At 35.3% G+C, this 19963-nt stretch overlaps 1 protein-coding gene across 2 annotated transcripts in view; it reads right to left on the bottom strand.

The window, feature by feature from the left end:
- Positions 1 to 19963, bottom strand: part of CCC1 (cation-chloride co-transporter 1) — a 108769-nt gene that overhangs the window by 11632 nt on the left and 77174 nt on the right. For both annotated transcript variants that reach the window (XM_089811526.1, XM_089811525.1), the window contains exons 7-9: positions 8522 to 8583; positions 7965 to 8216; positions 7756 to 7870 (exon numbers count right to left, since the gene is read on the bottom strand). In XM_089811526.1, the coding sequence (XP_089667652.1) occupies positions 7756 to 7870; positions 7965 to 8216; positions 8522 to 8583 (429 nt within the window). The remainder of the gene's footprint in view (positions 1 to 7755; positions 7871 to 7964; positions 8217 to 8521; positions 8584 to 19963) is intronic.

Below are 19963 nucleotides of genomic sequence, written 5' to 3'. Positions count from 1 at the left end.
TAAGTTGGTCTGAGATATGGCCCTAACGTATGAATGACTACAAGGTATGCTCACGAAGCTGGGTGGCCTCCCAAAGATAAAGTGTAAGACACTACTAGTCAATATAGTTGAAGAACGTTGAAAGAGAAAAACAATCACTAAATAGGGAGTGAAATCTCCCTTTGATCTCATAGTAGATAGGACAACGAAATAGAAAGTGAGTCTCAATACCGATCAAACCCAACAGAGAGGGCTTGGGCATACCAACAACGAGATCTAGTACAAGTGTTGGATCTCATAATCGCCATAGAAGAACAGTATGCTAGATGAGGGTATCTGTGTCGGTCAACCTCAGACTCCATAAAGCCACGAAAGAAATAGAGAGACCAAATCAAGTCAAAAATGGGTGCGAGTTTGAAAGGATGAGCTCCAAACTCGGCCAAGACAGTGTTGTGGGAGGTGAATCTGTGACATCTAATGATACGTCGTAAAAAGAATATGAAGTAGAGAAAAGAATGTGTTCCAAGTTACCACTCAAAATGATTTGAACATGTAGAATTCAACCAATGCCAAATCAGGGGGAAGGAACATTAAAATGTGATTCAGCCTAAGTTTGAGGAGAGAAACAAAACCATACAACCACCAAATGCGATTGGACCTAGAGAAATAGATATTGATATATTATCCAAGCTAGTCACAAAAAACCACAAGGTGGTGAATTGAACATCAAGGCAAATAAATAGAAGACAAAGGATGTCCCCTTGACCTATGACCTGATGGGAGATCTAAAGTTGCAAGATAGTAAAGATGGGCAATCATGAAAAGTTGGAGCAAATGAAGAAGAAAATCCACCACCAAAACAAGAGCATGGATAAGGGAAAAGCATCGTCTAAGATGAGTGGCCAAATAAAAAATCAGATGAGCCAAGTGAAAGGCCCCCACAAAAAAGGTGAAGGCCACAGATAAAACCATCATCACCCACCAATACTTCATCTATACGAGAGTTCGATATTTTCACACGAGAAGATTGTTGTCGGTAAAGTTATAAAATAGCCGAAGAGTAGATTATCATGTTGTCGGTAATTATTATGTAGCTGACGAGTAGAATTAATTATTTCTGAATGGGCGCGACGGTTGAGTCACCCCTTCGAAATGGTATATGTACACCATCCGAAATGGACTTTGGATGATTATTGTATTCATCATTGGAAGCACTATGTAATCTCTTCAGCATATATGTGAATAATAAAAGGAGTATTGTTGTGTTACATGGTCTTGTCTATTGTCTGTATGCATTAAACTATTTACCCCATATGGTAAACATTTGGCATCGTTGCCCCATGGACCTGAAACAAAGGCAGAGGAATGAAGACTAATGCCGAATCAGCTAAACAAAAATAAGAATAAGCTAAAGGAAAAAGATGAAATACGCACCGCACAAGGGAATTTAATTTTGGTACAACAGGCCGAACACAGACAAAGGTTTCAATAGATTGCCGAGAAACACCGAAGCACCAAAGAATTGTTGGAAGAGACTCGACAACGGTTGGATTTGGTGGAAGAAGCAAGGGGGGAATTTCTTAACCTGTGTACGCCAAGGGAAAAGAATCCAGACGGAAGGGAATTAACTCGCACGACTCGAAGTGCCGAGGAAGCACGAGCGTGGAGTGAACTCTTTGTCTGCAATACACTTCCAAAACGAACGACTTCGCTTAACGAAGACCCTTTCTCACCAAGTAATGTGGTTGTTGGAAATAAGACGATTGTTCGAAATAGCACATGTGTGCAGAACAGCGCGGCTGAGCAAAACAGCGTGGGTGTGCAGAACAGTGTGGGAGTGCGAAACAGCGCAACCACACAAGTACCTCCAACTTGAATAGTAATGGCTAGACCAAAGTAAAAATTGTCAAAGTTTGATGATGATGGAACGGCCGATCCAATCAGACACTCTAAGACATGTGAAACAATTTGGAAAGCGAATGGCATTACTGATACAAATGAATGGGTCCGACAATTTCCAGCAACCCTAAGGGGTGTAGCAATTGATTGGTTTGCAGATGCGGATCCCCAAAAATTAACTTCCTGGGCAACAGTTAAAAAGGAGTTTATCACCAAGTTTCAATTGTTACAAGACGACAATGAGATTGTAGCAGAAATCTACACCACAAAGCAAGGGAAAAATGAAACAGTCCATGTATATGCCAGAAAACTAAAAGAATTAATAAATAAAATGGAAAGTAAGAAGGCAGATGGGTTGAAAAAGAGATGGTTCATTGAAGGACTATGCCCAGAGTTAAGGAAGAAAATGAAGATTGTGTCGCCATCATCATATACCGAAGCATACAATCGGGCGATGGAGTTAGAGTGAACAGAACAAAGGGAAAATACAGTACATTGTACAGCAACTCCAGACACCAATGACCGGACTGTACAGACGCCCAGACTTCTTACATACATCGTACGGCAAGTCAGAGACACCAATTGTGGCCACCATACGGACACATAAGATAGTGTATGGTACAGGAGAAAGGAGGAGTGCATAAGAATCTAACATAGTGTGCAGACATCCTAGAAACCGTATAAGTTGGGCACCATACGTACAACAAGCACATTGTCGCCGTACAGTCACACAGAGCAGGAGATGAAAAGCAATACCGTGGTACGGGCAGGTGGTACCATGCAGAGTAGAGAAGAGTTATATGATTTTGGGCTACTTCAAACACTGTGTGGTATAGGAGAAAGGGGAAGTATATAATTTATTCTGCCAAACACAGATGCATTGCCGTCGTACGAGCATGAGGCAAAGGTCAATTCTGGGTTGGGTTTTGCAAACATTTTCTGAGTGATCAAAGAGAAAAGGAAGATGTAGTCGTACAACAGAAAGAAATAAAGGAGCAAAAAAAAAAAAAAACGACGACAAATAAAAAATGTTTAGAATAAATAACACATGATGCCCAAGGGAAGGGAAAGACATAAACAAGTAGTAAAACATAAGCAGTTGCCAAAAAGAGTGTGGGATCGGAAGAAAATCTCAAAAAATAGTGTGTTCCATGGACTTCTGTGTGAGTTTGAGGGTGTTGATTTGGTCTTGGCAGCGGGGGCGCTACCCCTCGACCCCGCCCTGTATCGCGACAAGGAATGCACTTGGGGCCCCAGGACCCCGCTGAGGCACTACCCCTCGACCCCGCTAGGGGCAATGCCCCCTAGACCCCTAGTCGGTGCAGTTATCAATTGTGGGAAGTGTGACCAATTGATGAGACCTGGAGCTGCTGCAGGCATAGAGTGTCTCTGTATCAAAGGTAGAGAGAGCACTAGAGCAAGCCTTTCAAGAAGGGTGATACGCTTTGAGGCACTTGGAGTAGGTGTTGGACGTGAAGCTGTCTTGGTGCATGCATAGAGAACTCGGGAGGTGCTGATCATCCAGTTGAAGGCAATTCAACGACACTTGGCTCAGTGTACCCAGGAGTTGGAAGCAGAGAAAGCGGCACATGTGAATATTTTGTAATTGTCGTCTGGAGACGACTTTTCTTTTTGGGGGGGATGATGTTGTCGGTAAAGTTATAAAATAGCCAATGGTTAGATTAGCATGTTGTCGGTAATTATTATTTAGCCGACGAGTAGAATTAATTATTTTTGAATGGGCGCGACGATTGAGTCACCCCTTCATAATGGTTTATGTACACCGTTTGAAATGGACTTTGGATGATTATTGTAATCATCATTGGAAGCACTATGTAATCTCTTTGGCATATATGCGAATAATAAAAGGAGTACTGCTGTGTTACATGATCTTGTCTATTGTCTGTATGCATTAAACTATTTACCCCATACGGTAAACAAAGATCGGAACTAACAAAAGATGGTCACAAGACCAAATAACTCTACCAGTGCATTATAGGCAAAGTATCAATGCTTTCCAAGAAGTTAGCCAATACAAGAATGAAGAACAAGGACCTCTTGCAAAATCAGATTTCTAATTTTAGGAATCTCTAGGCAATCATAGCTGAAGAGTTAGTAGAGCCAAAGATTCTCATCCCAGAGGAATGTTACAAAGAGACAATGCCAAAGCAAGGGCAGATACAAGCATATGATCAACATTCAACTGTTGCAAAATGGTTGAAGGAGAGGATACAAAAGGATCCTAAAAACTGATCCTGCATTAGAATTACATGAATTATTAAGCTAAATTAACAAACTAGTAGAGAAAGGCAAGGCAGAGAAATTCTCCAAGATCACCAGGGATGAGTCAAGATCCAGAACTCTACATGTATCAATGCCAAAGGTTGATAGGGCCAAAGATAAAATTACTCCAAAAGAGTATGGTGTGACAAAAATTGACTTAAAGCATGCAACCAAGGCATAGGTGATGAAGGAATCTAGTGATTCCGACTAGGTACTGAAGGAACAAATATAGAAGATGAAGGAGAAATTAAAGAAATAAAAAAGTGAGAACAAGTATTTGTGTGAGTATTAGCAGTGTCTAGTGAACCCTATTAGACAAGAAGATCAGGTGTTTGTTCCTCCAACTCTTCCAAAAGAATTAGTGGATGGCACTGAGAAATTGAGGAAAGACACCCAAGGCACCAAAAAAAGGATGAAGAATGTTAGCATGTTGCATATAAGTTTGTTGAAGATTTGATTCACATGTGTGGAAGAAACCTAGTTGTACTTGGTAGGATATGGTGCATAGATCAAGCATAGAAAGACACACATATCTACTAGAATGAGACTATCCCACACTTGGAGGCTTTAATGAAGCTTCTCAGGTAGGCATTGATGGATGAAGTTATCAGAGAAAATGAAGCATGTGATTTTTCCTGACGCTATGGTGCAATGGTCATAGGGAAGGAACTATTAGAAAAATCAAATAAGGAGTCAACTTGATTGATGAAGATGATTGGGAACATCCATGAAAGAATCCCCAATAGTTGAAGCATTCTTCGCAAAGAGGATGATTGATGAAGAGATGACCGCAGATAACCTTCTTTAGCATGAATGCCTTCTCAAAAGAAGACTTGGGGAAGAATTTTGGAATCTCAAACATTATTTACCAAATTTGGGAGTCAACACCAAAATGGGAGAACTTCGATGAGTGTGAAAAGACTATTGCCATTATGGAGTTCGAGCGTGAAATGTTGCCAAGCATTTGCCTAGATGAGCTAGAAATGACAATTTCCAAATTCTCATTGTTTAAAGAAACCAATCAAGCATAGTTTATTTTCGGTAAAGGGGCATTTAATGTTGAGCGGTAATCTTTTCCATTAAGGGTCAATTTGACCCACTCTCCTGCTAGTGGGTGACCTATCCTCCTATTGGCCCATATGCATCCACCACCATTTATGACAGAGAATCTCCTTGGTAGGACCCTAATTAGGGCTGTGTTTGCAAAACTTGAGGCCTTAATTCAGTTTTGATTTGGTTTGTTACTTGTACTATTTTGGAAGTTTTAATAGTTTCTTGTTCCTCACATAGATTAAATTAGTTTTCAAGTTGTTAGATGGAGATTCATAACATTGTTATGGTGAAATTGTTCGCTCATATCGCTTGCAATTAGATGATTTCTATGCACATTATAGGCTTGGTCTCATCTATTATGTAGATGCTTAGTTTCAATCACTGATTGTGCATTGTTCTATGATGATGTTCATTTTTTATATGAAAATTCCTTTTAACTTTTGAAGATTGGACCTCCTTTGTATAGTTGATTTAGCAAAGTGAAGTGTGGCAGATCTCACCTAGGCAATCGTTATACTTCAAGTTCTTAGGATTAGAATACAATATCTCAACCCTTATCTCTATTTACTTTTAGCATATCTTGTGAAATACTTTTAACATACTCTTCATTGCCCAATCATTCAAATAGCTCCCAAAACCAATATTTTCAAAGTCATCTTGAAATAAATTACATAAGTCCCCTTGGATTATAAACATACATCAAGCCAAACAAGCTCATATCCATCATAAAGTTGCATGTTGATAGTCGAAAACTTGGAGTCACCTCTTTAGTCTTTGCAATCTTAGCATACAAGAGGCTAGAGTGTCCATTAGCACTTTATTCTGTGTTGGTGTGTTCATAAATACCTATAAACAAGTCCCTTATTACTTCATTACCCTTAAGCTAAAATCAGGAATGCTCTTCTATTATTAGGTTAAGTGTAGGTTAAATTGTCTCTAAGTCATATGATTAAGACACTTGTCATGCTGTAATTAATCCTCTCCTAGGGTTTGCCTCTAGGGATTTATATTTATCCTTTTAAAAGCATTCATCATATTCATCGTAATTTTTTCAGATATAGGTTAATCTAGATATTAGATTCCTCTTTGGATCAATCTATCTTAAGGTTTCATATCAACAATCATGACTTTTTCTCTCTAGATGTGATATGCAAATTGTTTTTGGGAGTTGTGGTGTTAGCCATCAACTCCAAAACCTAACATTATCCCATTTTTTGAGTCTTTGACTGCCAATCTTGCAAAAAACAAAACAGCCATTATTCCAAACCACGTGTCCAACGACATATTATAAATAACCCCCAATAAACAATTTCTCTATATCATAGTATGTTATATATATTATTTGTAAGATTATATATTATATTTTACATGATATTATATTAATAGAATCTTTAAAAATTATATATTTATTAATATAAAATTTCTATTTAAATATTTTTATTGTTCAGAGATATCAGATTTCTGCAATCCATTGCCATTACAGTAATTGATGGTAAAAAATGTTAGCACAACCTACTCCAAAAGCTAAGCACTGTAATTTTTAATGTTTGTATATATTGTGCATCACTCCCAATTATACCATACATGAGGGAAAATGTTTGTTATACTAGTCAACAAAGCCCTTGCCTAACTCTCTACCTGAATTGGCAACATGGATATATAGCCATAACCAGATTCGTATATGAGCCTCTTTTATGCTTGCATGTATGAAAATCTTGAATTAGAATATCATCCATTACCCAAGTACTGGATTTATCCATTTGACAAAATAAAATAAAAACATTAATTAATTAATTAAAAGAGGCACAAACATGAGGTAAGTTTAATTATGAAGAAATGCTGTGTTTATACATGATATTAGGCATGTAAACTGTTGGTTATATTATACTAATTGAGCTTTCACTTGACTAGTAAAACTCACTTTATTAACAATCTCACCATTCTGAATATTATAAAGCTATAATATATTAAAAAGATATACGAGCACTAATATTCTGGTACACTACCTTACATGTCTATTTAAATAGCCTCACAATGCATATATTTTGAATCTAAAACAAAAAGAACACTGTGTCATGTCTTTCAAGAGCATGGATAGCCTGTTCATCCGTCTCACTGTGTCCAGATTTTAAAAAAGAAAAATTATTTCTCAGCCTTTTCAGAGTTGGGGGATATGGCCATGGAAAGAGACTTGTGTTGTTTGTTGTTTGATATTGTCTCGGGATTGTATCGAATACTTGGAAGGTTAAATAATTATGGTACTTTCCTTAAAGGGCGACTACCAGTTAGCTCACAGAAAGAAAGATTAAAAGGGAATACTTATTCAATTTCTCTGCAATGAAATGGAAATAAATATCATGGTCTAATCCATTATACTAGTGATGCAGGATGTGAACCATCATCCATAGCAAAAACAATAGATGTGATTCTTTCAAGAGTGAGGGATTAGCATTAGTTGTAGATAAATCCATTAATTTGAATTTCAAAAATGTGTATAGCTACACGTCTATCACAACATTTGATCTGAAGAAATTTACTCACTCAAAATCCCAATAGATTATTCCATCTGGAGCAGGAATACCAGCTCTGTTGGTACGCTGATACTCTGAATTCCAGTTATTTTTGAATGTGTGCCATCGCAATCCTGTAATTTTTGCTGTGAATAATATATGCATTAATTCATTAAAGAGTACAAAACTGTCCAAGAAGCAGTACAAAAGAACATAATGATGGTAATGTGTTATACTTACATTTATCATGATGCCTGGATGAGGCAAATACACCAATAAAAATGCAAAATAGCGACAACAGAACAGGAACAAGGAATGCTGGTGCAACCTTGTTGATTATTTTCACCCCACCAAATACAACAAAACACAGAAGTATAGTTACAACTATTCCATAAAGTTGTAAATCATGCAAGCTTGGGCTCAGAATAGTTGCTGCAGGAGCTCCAGTAGGTGCCCCTGCTATAGAACTCGTATTCAAGCTTGTTGCACTCTCTGCGTGAAGATTGAGAAACAAATCGTCTCAACTTTGACTTATAGCATACAAAAACAAAATTGTGTAAAGATTATGGAATAGAAACTAGTCAAGAATATGAGTGAAATTGTTTGCCATACACAATTGACCAAAGGAATAAAGGAAAATCCCTACTAAGACTGGGACCAGTGGTGCAATATAAAGAATTTGGCTTCTATTTGCATTGCTTCATTCCCGCCTACTATTATCTTGACACACCATAAACCCAATCAATGCTCTACTATCTACTGTGATAAAAAAAAAATGAAAAACTTTGCTACATTACCTTGAAAAATTCCAGCACCAGGTACAGCATCAAGAAAGGTCTCAACTGCTCCAAGAATATATCTGAAAATGATACCCAATATTTAAAAGCTCATAAAAACTGACTAAAATATACAGTACATAAAGCATTCCACTTTCCATACAAAAAAAAATATTGTTGAAAGAAGACTTATATTAATCAGAATAGATTGTTGACGAATGCCTCTAAATGTTTCTTAAAAAGGCAAAATGACTTCAAACAAACAACAAAAAATAAGTTGCTAATCCTAATGAGAACGGGTATGGGTTCAATATAAATTTATTTATAAAAGTTATATCATTATATTAATTATATATCAAAATTGACTAATTATAAAATTGATGAATTTACAATTGAAAATGACATTAAATTTAATTTTTTAAAGATTAAAAAAATATATAATCAATTATATATTACATTAAACAACTTTTTTTTAATGCAACTTTTAAACATTCATTTATATATAAATAAACAACAATTATATTTTATTAAAAACAATATAAAAATGTTTTGATTATTCAACAATAGATTTATTATATACATCATATTGTCACTATACATGTCTCGATTTTTTTATTTCACCACCAATGCATTTCGGATACTTGGCATGAACCACTGAAACTAGCACCTGTAATGTACCAAGGAACAAAAACACAAAAGAATAAGTGCCATCACAAATATAGGAGTGATCAATCTTTCCAAGGACTTGGGGACACGAGAGCAAATCTCAAAAACATCTTCCAACATTTCGATTTTGTTTCCTAGCAATACCTATCCAAAATGGAAGCATTCCTGCATTTGTATTTGGTCCGTCTTCTTCCCAAGGGGAAAATTGTTGTTTGTAGGCAGTGGACTATGTTTTGCCTTCAAGCACTTGCCATACTTGCAACACATTCGTCATTATAGGGGGGCTATGCTATCTCCTTTCTTCCTTCTTATGAGAAGATATTTGTTTGTAAATGCATGATGTATGTAGTCCTCAGGGGGAGCGATTGAGTCCTCCATCCATGCAACTTGTTTAGATTTTCCCTTCTGGAGAGGAGTTTTTTGCCATGTGGTTTTCTCCTTTTCTCCTCTTTATGAGAGGTTTTTGTTTCTCATTGCATTTGCTTTATACATGGGTACCTATATGGTTTTGTAGTCATGACCTGCTGATGCAAGTTTTCTTACCACTCCAACATGCAGGATAAAACGACCAGTATTCCAAGATAGAACACCGAATATCAAATCATGTCTCGAATAAGGAAGTTTAGATGCTAAACAATGTATATGATTGTGTAATCAACAAAGACAACCCAAAAGTTCCTTCTAGTCATGGGCATAGCTCAGTATTGTGATGTGAAATACTGTTGATGTGAGTTTTGTTCCACTACAACATACAAAACTGAATACTTAGTATTCCAAGATGAAATACCAAATCTTCAACTCTCTCCTCAATAGTGATGCCCATATACTAAACAATGTAGAGGAATTATGTATTCAAATGAGTTACTTGTTAGTTGTTGACTTTGACTCGGTTTATGATGTGATAAGTTGGTTATCACAAAGGGACTTACGTTGTCCATTCAATTGATGGCAACTTGACTTTAACTTTTTTTAATCTCTTCCACAACCAAACAACTTGCAAAGAGATATGGGTTTAGAAATTCTATGTAACTCTAAGAATGTAATATAATGTTGATGATGGTGTGAACCTCTACACAATCCTTGCTTCATAATGTCAACTAGGCATAGGAGGGTGTTATCTTCTACAAATGCAGGTTTAATTTTCACACAATCAATATTCATCCAAATACCCTATGAAGGTGCTATCTAACTGAAAATCTCCAATAAAAGCTAAACACTTGCAATTTAGGCCCAGATTAACCTTGCACTGTTACTCACAATTAGCAAGTACCAAAAGCTATGGACACTAGCTCTACCATTAATCACCCTTCAACAATATCTTTCATCCATCTACTTCTACTTGACATGAAATAAAATCCTAAATGACGAATTGAAGAAACCATACAATACTCCAAAGCAACACAAGTAATCCACCATGAAGACCAACAATTAATCAACAATTACTTTGATAACATTATGGAAACAATTGCTACAAGTCTCCTCCTACTCTACCCTAATCCTAATCTTCTCTCTAACAAATCTGATTTCTAATCCCTTACAAATGAGAAGGCCATGGCGTGCTCCATTACAATGAGGGGCCAAGATCAAGGGCCAGGATTTACCCATTACAAACCCTAATTAGGGTTGCCACACTATCATCCAATTACATTAAGGCACCACCACATGGTCTAATAAGAAAACTACAATGCTTTTAAGAGCCAATGAGGAAACTATACACTCGACAAAATATGATTGAATGTGTCTAAACACATGTAACTAGAATTTTCTGATTGGTAGAAGACAAGAGGGTATTATCTCAACAACCTTATCTTGCAAAGTTGATCAATTTCTTGATGCTAAGAAAATATCTCTTGATACTCAACATTATCAAGCCTTCAATTGTGATGGCATATTCCCAAATTGCTTCATCTTCTCATACTTTCTCCATCTTCCCTCTTGAAACTTTCACATTTCCATGATCTTGAACTTGTACTTGCAAACTTGAATCTTGAACTTTTTGAAGTGATGAAGTCTTGATGTAGCTGGGCTTTCAAAGTGAACTTGGATATCTAGTGGAAATTCAAGTTGGTGATAATTTTCTCTAATTTTTCTTTATCCTCCTCTGCTTTCTTGAACTCCATCTTGATCTTGCCTTGAATTTGCACTTTGATAATCTGATTTCGAACATCCTTCTCATTTGAAGTCCTTGAACATTGTCGTGTCACCTCCACTTGCTTTTCGAACATCTCCTTGCTCCATATTTACCTTGCAAAAGCAAAAGAGAGAAATGCATTAAGCTCATGAAATGGTGAAATGAAGGAAATATAAAACTTTTTCATGAAATAAAATTGCATCAACCCTCGCTTCTATATCAAAACCACAAGAGGCATTTGAGCATGGATTTTCTTTGGTTCAAGAGCAAATTTCTCTTTATTCAATTTTGATATTCTCTAGGTTTTGATTTGTTAAGGCTTGGTATTTGTATATCTGCCCAGATTTTATCTTTTCTCCAGCACTTTATTGTTTACCATATGGGGTAAATAGTTTAATGCATACAAACAACAGACAAGAATATGTAACACAACAGTACTCCTTTTATTATTCGCATATATGCCAAAGAGATTACATAGTGCTTCCAATGATGATTACAACAATGATCCAAAGTCCATTCCGGACAATGTACATATACCATTCCGAAGGGGTGACTCAACCGTCGCTCCCATTCGGATACTAATCTACCCGTTGGCTATTTTATAACTTCACCGACAACATGCTAATCTACCCGTCGGCTATTTTATAATTTTACCGACAACATTTATCTCTAATTACTTGGAAAATAGTGATGTTTCCTCCCCAACTCCCCAAGATTGTTCTCTAAATCATGAAATTGCTGCTAAGAAAGGGAGTCACTACATTTTGTTTGCCAATCTGCTGCTGAAAGTGGTAAGTCTTGTCTTCTTGTGGTGAGGAAATGTTTATCCTTCAGCATTCGTATATAGGTATCTTGATACTTGAAGAGATATGTCTATATTTGGGCCAACTTGCACTTTTATTGGCTAATAAAATCAATTTTAACTCAATCTTTTGCTCTCCCATACTGGCTGGCCTGATTGAAGGTGGTGAAGGCAAGTTTTGATCCTTAACTCATCATGTAATTGCACCCTTACTTCTGATTTAAAGGGAATTTACGAGTGGACAGAATTTGAAGGCCTGCTAGGATTGTGAATCCCAGCTAGGGGGCCAATTCTGCCCCTTACCCAGGATTGACTCTAACATTTCTAATTGAATTTCCATCTCCTTCATAACAATCTTATTTTGTTTTCTTTTTCATCACCTAGCTCGGTTGACGAGATCAGCCAATTTCGGAATATCTCAAGGCCAAACTGATTTGGTTTTCATCTCTTCTTCCCACAACATTACTCACACAAAATCCTTCGTATTCTCTTTTCCTCATGCAAGCTGAATGTTTAGTTATGTATTAAATAACATGAAGCCTATGGCATAAGACACTAATGGGCTAGCATTGAGCCTCAATTATGGGTGGAATTCTCAGCCTTCCTAGGATTAGGAATCCTAAGAGTGCAGCGGATTCCACCATCACTCTTAAGATTTTCTATTTTGTTCACTTTGTTTTCACTCTTGTGATTATGTTTCTCCCTTTTTCTTGCTTAATCTAGGCCTTGATTAGAGTCGACAACTGCATTGTTTGATTGCAATCATCTCAAGTCCATCCTTAACTTCCCATGCCCGTTGTCGGTAGATATTGTGTAGCCAACGGGTAGATTAGCATGTAGATGGTAATTATTTATTATGTAGCCGACAGAACCCTTCGGGAAGGTTCTTTGGAACAGTATATGTACACCGTGGGAAATTATTGTAAATCATCATAAGCTTTATGTAATCTCTTGGCATATGCAAATAATAAAAGGAGTTATGTGTTCTTGTTCATTGTCTTCGCATTCTTACCATAAGAAGGGTTGTTCATCATGTAACCCACACAAACTGCCCACTATCAACTGAAGAACCTTGTTCAATATGTTATCACTATAAGGTGGAGTAGGAGTTGTCATTTGGATGGATTCACTAAGACAAGAAGCAATCGTTAGTCTTATACCTTCACTTGGATGCTCCATCAACTTTGGTTGCACTAAGGAAAATGTGGAAGATTGTAAGGCCCAATTTAAGCCTCCAATCAGACTAATTTACTTTGGTTAAACAAGAATCCAGCTCTTCAATTTTAAGAGAAAACTATCCATACATTTTATAGACTCTAAATGCCACCCAATGATATACAATCCATTCCCTATCTCAATTTCTTTCTTCAAGTCCCTTGATCGCTCACCATTTAATGTCTCATTGAAATCTTTTAAATATACTGTGTTTCAGATTTTTCATTGTCTTATGTTGTCAGTATATAAATCCCCTATACTGAAAATTATTGTTGCCTTGTAAAATTTGCAGGATTTTCTAATTATAGCAATTCAAATGATTCTTTGTTTTCCACCAAACAAGAAGCTATAAATAACATGTTTTTGGGGTAGTTCCTCTATTTGTTGTCCCATTCTGGTATCAAGAAATAAGCACTGAAATCACCTCTTGATTAATCACTTCAAGTGTTGCAAGAAACATGCCACAACACCTGTAAGTAGCCTTTCTGTTGTTATGATAATTACAAACATTTAACTATAGCACATTACATACAATGATTATTTTACCTGCCCATGTTCGAACATTTGTTACTGCAGGCGTATTTAATGCAAAGAATTTTGTCTGGAAGCAGACTGGTAATGACTTTTTCTTCACAGAGACCTTCCAGTAATGTCAAAAGTTGGTTCAGGCACAAAAGGTGCTTCACCCAAGCAATTTGCTCTATGATTTGCAAGAAGGTGGTAGAGAATACCTTGGAGCTGGAGTCACAACAAGAAGGAAACTTTTCGTAAATTATCAAAGCAACTTCAGAATAAAGTTCTTTGGTTGGAATACAATCTGTTTCACATTGTCAAGAATGTTTATGGCGTTGAACACAATGATCACTGTTTCTATCCGCTGCCCCACTCATCCAACAGCTGAACCTTTTCAAAAGTTTACCACAATGGTAAATAAGTTCATTGACAACCCTCAACCCATACCAAAAATTGTCTTAGATAAATTGTTTGAATCTTTAATAATCAACCCAGACGGTTACTGTCGATAGTGAAAGTACCAAATGTTATGTCCAACCAAATGCTCTGCCAAAATAGCTCCAATCTTAGTAAGTCTTCACAATTGTTTTCTTAGCACAATATTTCCTGATGACATTTTACATTCCTCAGTTGTTGAGACTTACACAAATGTTGTCGCTTTAAATGTGCCAAAGATGTTACACTCCAAAGCGTTAAACCCAAAAACTCTAAAATGCTGAAGGAAATAACAATACTGCACTTTAAGATGTAAAATACAGCTTTGAATCCAACAACCTTAATAATATTAATGTCAAGTATTGTTCACACAGTTAAATCCTGATAGCAATATCACAATTTGACTTACTGTGGAAAATATCTCCTACTTATCTTGATGAGCTTAAGGGGCTTTCTAATGAATGGTTCATAAGGCACAACACTTTGTGAAGGTTTTGCAAATGGGGTTCCAAGCAGAGTGGATTTAACCATAGAGGAAACTCCATAGTTAAGCGTGCTCGAGCTGGAGTAGTACTAGGATGGGTGACCTCACCTCTGTGAGCATCACCTAGATCCAATACATGCTGAGTGTTCCATTCATTCTCATGAGAGATGGGTTCGATGAACCACTACTAATAAAAAAAGGGTCAATGAGTTTGACTCAAAAAACACAGTTAAATCCTGATAGCAATATCACGACAATAATCATGTCAAATATTTGGGCTCATTTTCTAATATTTTCCTTTGCAGATAATTTGTGGCAAGGAAAAACATTTTTTTTTTGTCGTTGACCCTTACATTGAGGATTAATATTTCTCAGCAGTACTCCACTAACTCTGACACCTAAATCTCTCATAGTGTGACAAATAGTTGACTCCTATTATTGCTCAAGGCATCACTTGATTGTTCAACAAACGTCTACTGATGAAAGGAATATGAAACAGCTACCATCGTGTCTTCCCCGTTGCATAGAAATGATAGTATCCACACCCAAGGTATTTGGCAGAATTAAATCACATTTGGAATGGTTCCACAACATTTATCCTTCCAATATAACTCTACATATAAAGGATTCGACTGCATGACACCTAGGAATAGACCAGGCACCCCTAACTTGTTAATTTATAGGATTGATTTAGTGGAGATAGAAACTAACTAATATTGAATGAAATACTGTCCCGATTTCTTTCTTGAAACTCTGATAATTACTTTCCTTTCAATTCAACAATGTGATCAAATGCTGAACATTAAACTTCTCTTGAGAGCAGATCAACTTCAGATGATTGAATATTTTGCAGAATTAAATCACATTTGGAATGGTTCCACAACATTTATCCTTCCAATATAACTCTGCGTATAAGGGATTCGACTGCATGACACCTAGGAATAGACCAGGCACCCCTAACTTGTTAATTTATAGGATTGATTTAGTGGAGATAGAAACTAACTAATATTGAATGAAATACTGTCCCGATTTCTTTCTTGAAACTCTGATAATTACTTTCCTTTCAATTCAACGATGTGATCAAATGCTGAACATTAAACTTCTCTTGAGAGCAGATCAACTTCAGATGATTGAATATATATGTATATGTATATATACATATACATATACATATACGTATACGTATATGTATATGTATACGTATATGTATATATACATATATGTATATGTATATATATGATTGAATAGATAGGTATATGTTTATGTATACATATATACATATACATATATATGTATATATATATACATATATATGTATATGTATACATATAATATATATATATATATATATATATATATATATATATATATATATATATATGTATATGTATACATATATACATACATACATACATATATATATATATATATATATATATATATATATATATATATATATATATATATCACTAATAAACTACTAAATAACATGAATCATATATACATCTTGTATACTAAGTCACAAGGTTCGAAATTGAGTTCGAGTTCGACATGCATGAAATTTGGATTAAGTTTGACAAGAGTAAAAATTCGGGAAAAAGTTTGAATTAAATTTGCTTTATATAATTTTATTTATTTTTCAACAAAAGTAATATCTTCAATATATTATCAAAATAGTTAACATTGCTAAATAAAATAAAATAGAAACAATAATTTGTAAACAATAATTTCATAAACATCTATTATTAAACATATTTTATATATGTTTATAATATTTAATTAATAAAATTATAATATAATATACATTTATTTAATTTAAATTAGTATGACAATTTTTTAAATCGACCATATCTGTAAATAACTAGATATAAGTTTTTTAGTTTATCTTATTATAATTTTAATATCAATATATTATCTGATTTTTTATATATAAATTTTATAAAAAATATTTATAAACTATATACAATTGTGAAAAATCTCAAATAAAAATAAATTAAAGCTCTCATTGCGGACTGCTCATAACTCACAACACAGTGCAGATAGACTTGGAAATGAATTAGTCAAGACAAAACGCAAAGAGATTTGTGACACAACTGCTGCAGATTCTTTCTCACTCCGTCACAGCATAGGCAAACGGAATCAATCTTCAGATCGGAAATGGCCATATCAACCTTCAAATTTTGCCTTCACTTGAGACTGACATGTGTGTTTTAAGGTTCAGAAATGGCTTCTTATAAATAAAAATGGATGGTAAACCCGAAAAAATAGAAGTTTCTTGAGTGTTTAGTTTGATAGAAATAAATTGCTAGTTTTCACATACGAACTTAAATCGAATTTTATCAAATTTTTAAAAGAAATTTGAAATTCGGCAAAATCCAAATTTCATGGCTGATATTCGCCGAATGTTGTGACTAAGCTTGTATATATATCAAAGAACCAAAAATCTGAATCGGATCGAAATCAGCAACATGTACTCAAATTGGTGAATTGCCTATAAATCGGCTATGAATTGGCAAGGCGAAAAAAGCCTTGAAATTCAAAGATTTTAAAATTGGTGATTTTTGGCGATATTTTACCAACTTGCCAATTTTTGAGGCCGATTTTTCCAATTTTTGGCAATTTTTAACAAAAAATTGCCAATTTGGGCGATTCAAGCAATTTTTGGCACAACAATCGGTGAGTCGATTCACCGACTCACCATGAATCACATGCCTTAAGTCAGATTGCAAAATTGCACAAATCACCTGAATCACGATGATTCACATTACTCTGATATATATATATGCACAAAACTTACTAATCAAATGGGAGCGGATGGCAGACTGAAATGTATTGATGGTTGTGTATTACATTGCCTTGTATTGATGTTTTTCATCAATCATTGAGAGGTATTACATAGAGTGGGAAACATGCCCACATAGGGTCATGACCCTACATTGGCACTATCCATTATATGATGGTCTATACTTGATTGATTCGTTAACAAACCGACTTGACAATAATTTAAATGATATATTAATATGTGTTGATAATAATTATTTATATATATAAACATATATATGTGTGTGTGTGTGTGTGTGTGTGTGTGTGTGTGTGTGTGTGTGTGTGTGTGTGTGTGTGTGTGCATATTATATCAAACTTTGATTTCTATCAACACACACACACACACACACACACACATATAATCATGTATTAATTATGGAATTTGCTTCAATTCACTATGAGGCTAATTTCTCAACACTCCCTCTTTAGCAAAGAGGGAATTGAAGCAGTTATAATACAAGAGTAAACACCACCTTAAGTGTGATCTATGATAGATTTATGTCATGGTGTCCGGAAAGACCCGGCCAAAAGAACCATATCATTTATACATTTTCATGGTATCTGACAAAATCCGGCCTGAAGAGCGCCATGATGAGTTGGTTATCAAGATGTCCAACAAAATCCGACCCGAAGAACCATGATAACACTTGCTCCAACACATTTTGGTGTTAGGAGATAGATCAACTATTGATAAGGTCATCACCTTACAATACTGACCTCACACATATGAAAGATTGTCGCCTTTCATAACACACAAATTGCAAACAATCTATTTTTCAATTATTCATGAATATATTAAATTACAAATATACTTACAAACTTGTCATCCCAAGACCTCTGAAGTACTCTATTTTCAACCTTGCAAGAGGCTTGGTGAAAATGTCAACATTTTGCTCATTAGTGCTGATATAAATTAGTTTGATGACATTTATGTCAACCATGTCTCTTATGTAATGGTATGGAGTCTCGATGTGCTTTGATCAATTGTAGAAGACGGGATTAGCAAAAAGTTTGATGCAGCTCTGGTTATCACAATGAATCACTATGGGACTTAGTTGCTTTCCAAAAAGTCCAAATAATAGCGTTCTCAACCATACTGCTTCGCGAGCTCCAGGCAACTGTTGGTTTTTTTTTACTGACCCAAGATATCATTGTTGATCCAAGACTGAGGCAACACCCTGCAGTACTCTTGCGGTTTAAGGAACAACAAGCCCAATCAGAATTAGAATATCCTTCAAATTTAATCTCAACATTTTTGTACTTCAAACCAAGACCAATAGTACATGTAGATATCTCAAGATACGTTTAGCAGCCATCAAATGAATCTTCTTTGGTTCACACATGAAATGACTTAAAAGTTAAAACATTGGTGGCATAGCAGATATCAAGCCTAGTGTTTACAAAATACATAAGTGATCCAATGATCTGTCAGTAGAGAGTAGGGTCAATAGATTCTGAATTCATAGCTTCTTCTTTTAGCTTATGTAGATTTGTTTCCATCAGAGTTGCTAGAGGTTTATAGTCTATCAAACCAAATCTAGTTAATATGTCATGGGTGTACTTCCCTTGATTTAAAAAAATATGATCTTTCTTTTGGCATACTTCTAGACCCAAAAAGTAGTGTAGTAGGCCTAAATCCTTCATTTCAAATTCAGCTACAAGATCTTGTTTGCATCTTTCAATTAAATGATCTTCACCTGTTATTAATAAGTCGTCAACATATAAAACAAGTATTAACATGTAACCATTAGATATTTTGAGATATATGTTAGGATCAGCTTCATTTTTAGAGTATCCTAGTTTAGAGAGGTAGTTATCTATCCTTTCATACCAAGCTCGTGGTGCTTGTTTGAGGCCATAAAGAGCTCTCTTTAGTTGACATACATATAGGTTCTTATCTTTTATAAAAAAACCTTTAGGTTGTTTGATATATACTTCATTAATGACATCATTCAGAAATGTGGTCTTGACATCCATTTGATGTATCTTCTATCCTTTGGATGTTGCAATTGCAATAATTGTTCTTACTGAAGTGTATCAAGCAACTGGAGCAAATGTTTTCTCATAATCAATACCTTCTTTTTGAGAGAAACCTCAAGCAACAAATCTTGCTTTATGTTTTTCAATACTACCATCTGAAGCATACTTGATTTTGTATAACCACTTTGATGAAACAACCAATTTGTCTTTTGGCCTAGGTAAAATATCCCAAACACCATTTTGTAATATGGATTGATATTCTTCAACCATAGCATCTTTCCATGCTTGGCAAGATAGGGCTTCTTCAACAGTTGATGATTCAAATTTTGTAAACTCAATTACTAGTGTAGTGTAACACGATTTATTTCTGGTCTTCTTGCTCTCTCTAGAGATTTCATCTAGTTCAACATTATT

The sequence above is a fragment of the Cupressus sempervirens genome, chromosome 11 (assembly GCF_028749045.1).
Source record: "Cupressus sempervirens isolate cs-2001-9-10 chromosome 11, ASM2874904v1, whole genome shotgun sequence".
Lineage (NCBI taxonomy): Eukaryota > Viridiplantae > Streptophyta > Pinopsida > Cupressales > Cupressaceae > Cupressus > Cupressus sempervirens.
Note: the sequence above shows the minus strand (reverse complement) of the source record. Positions and strands in the feature narration are given on the sequence as shown.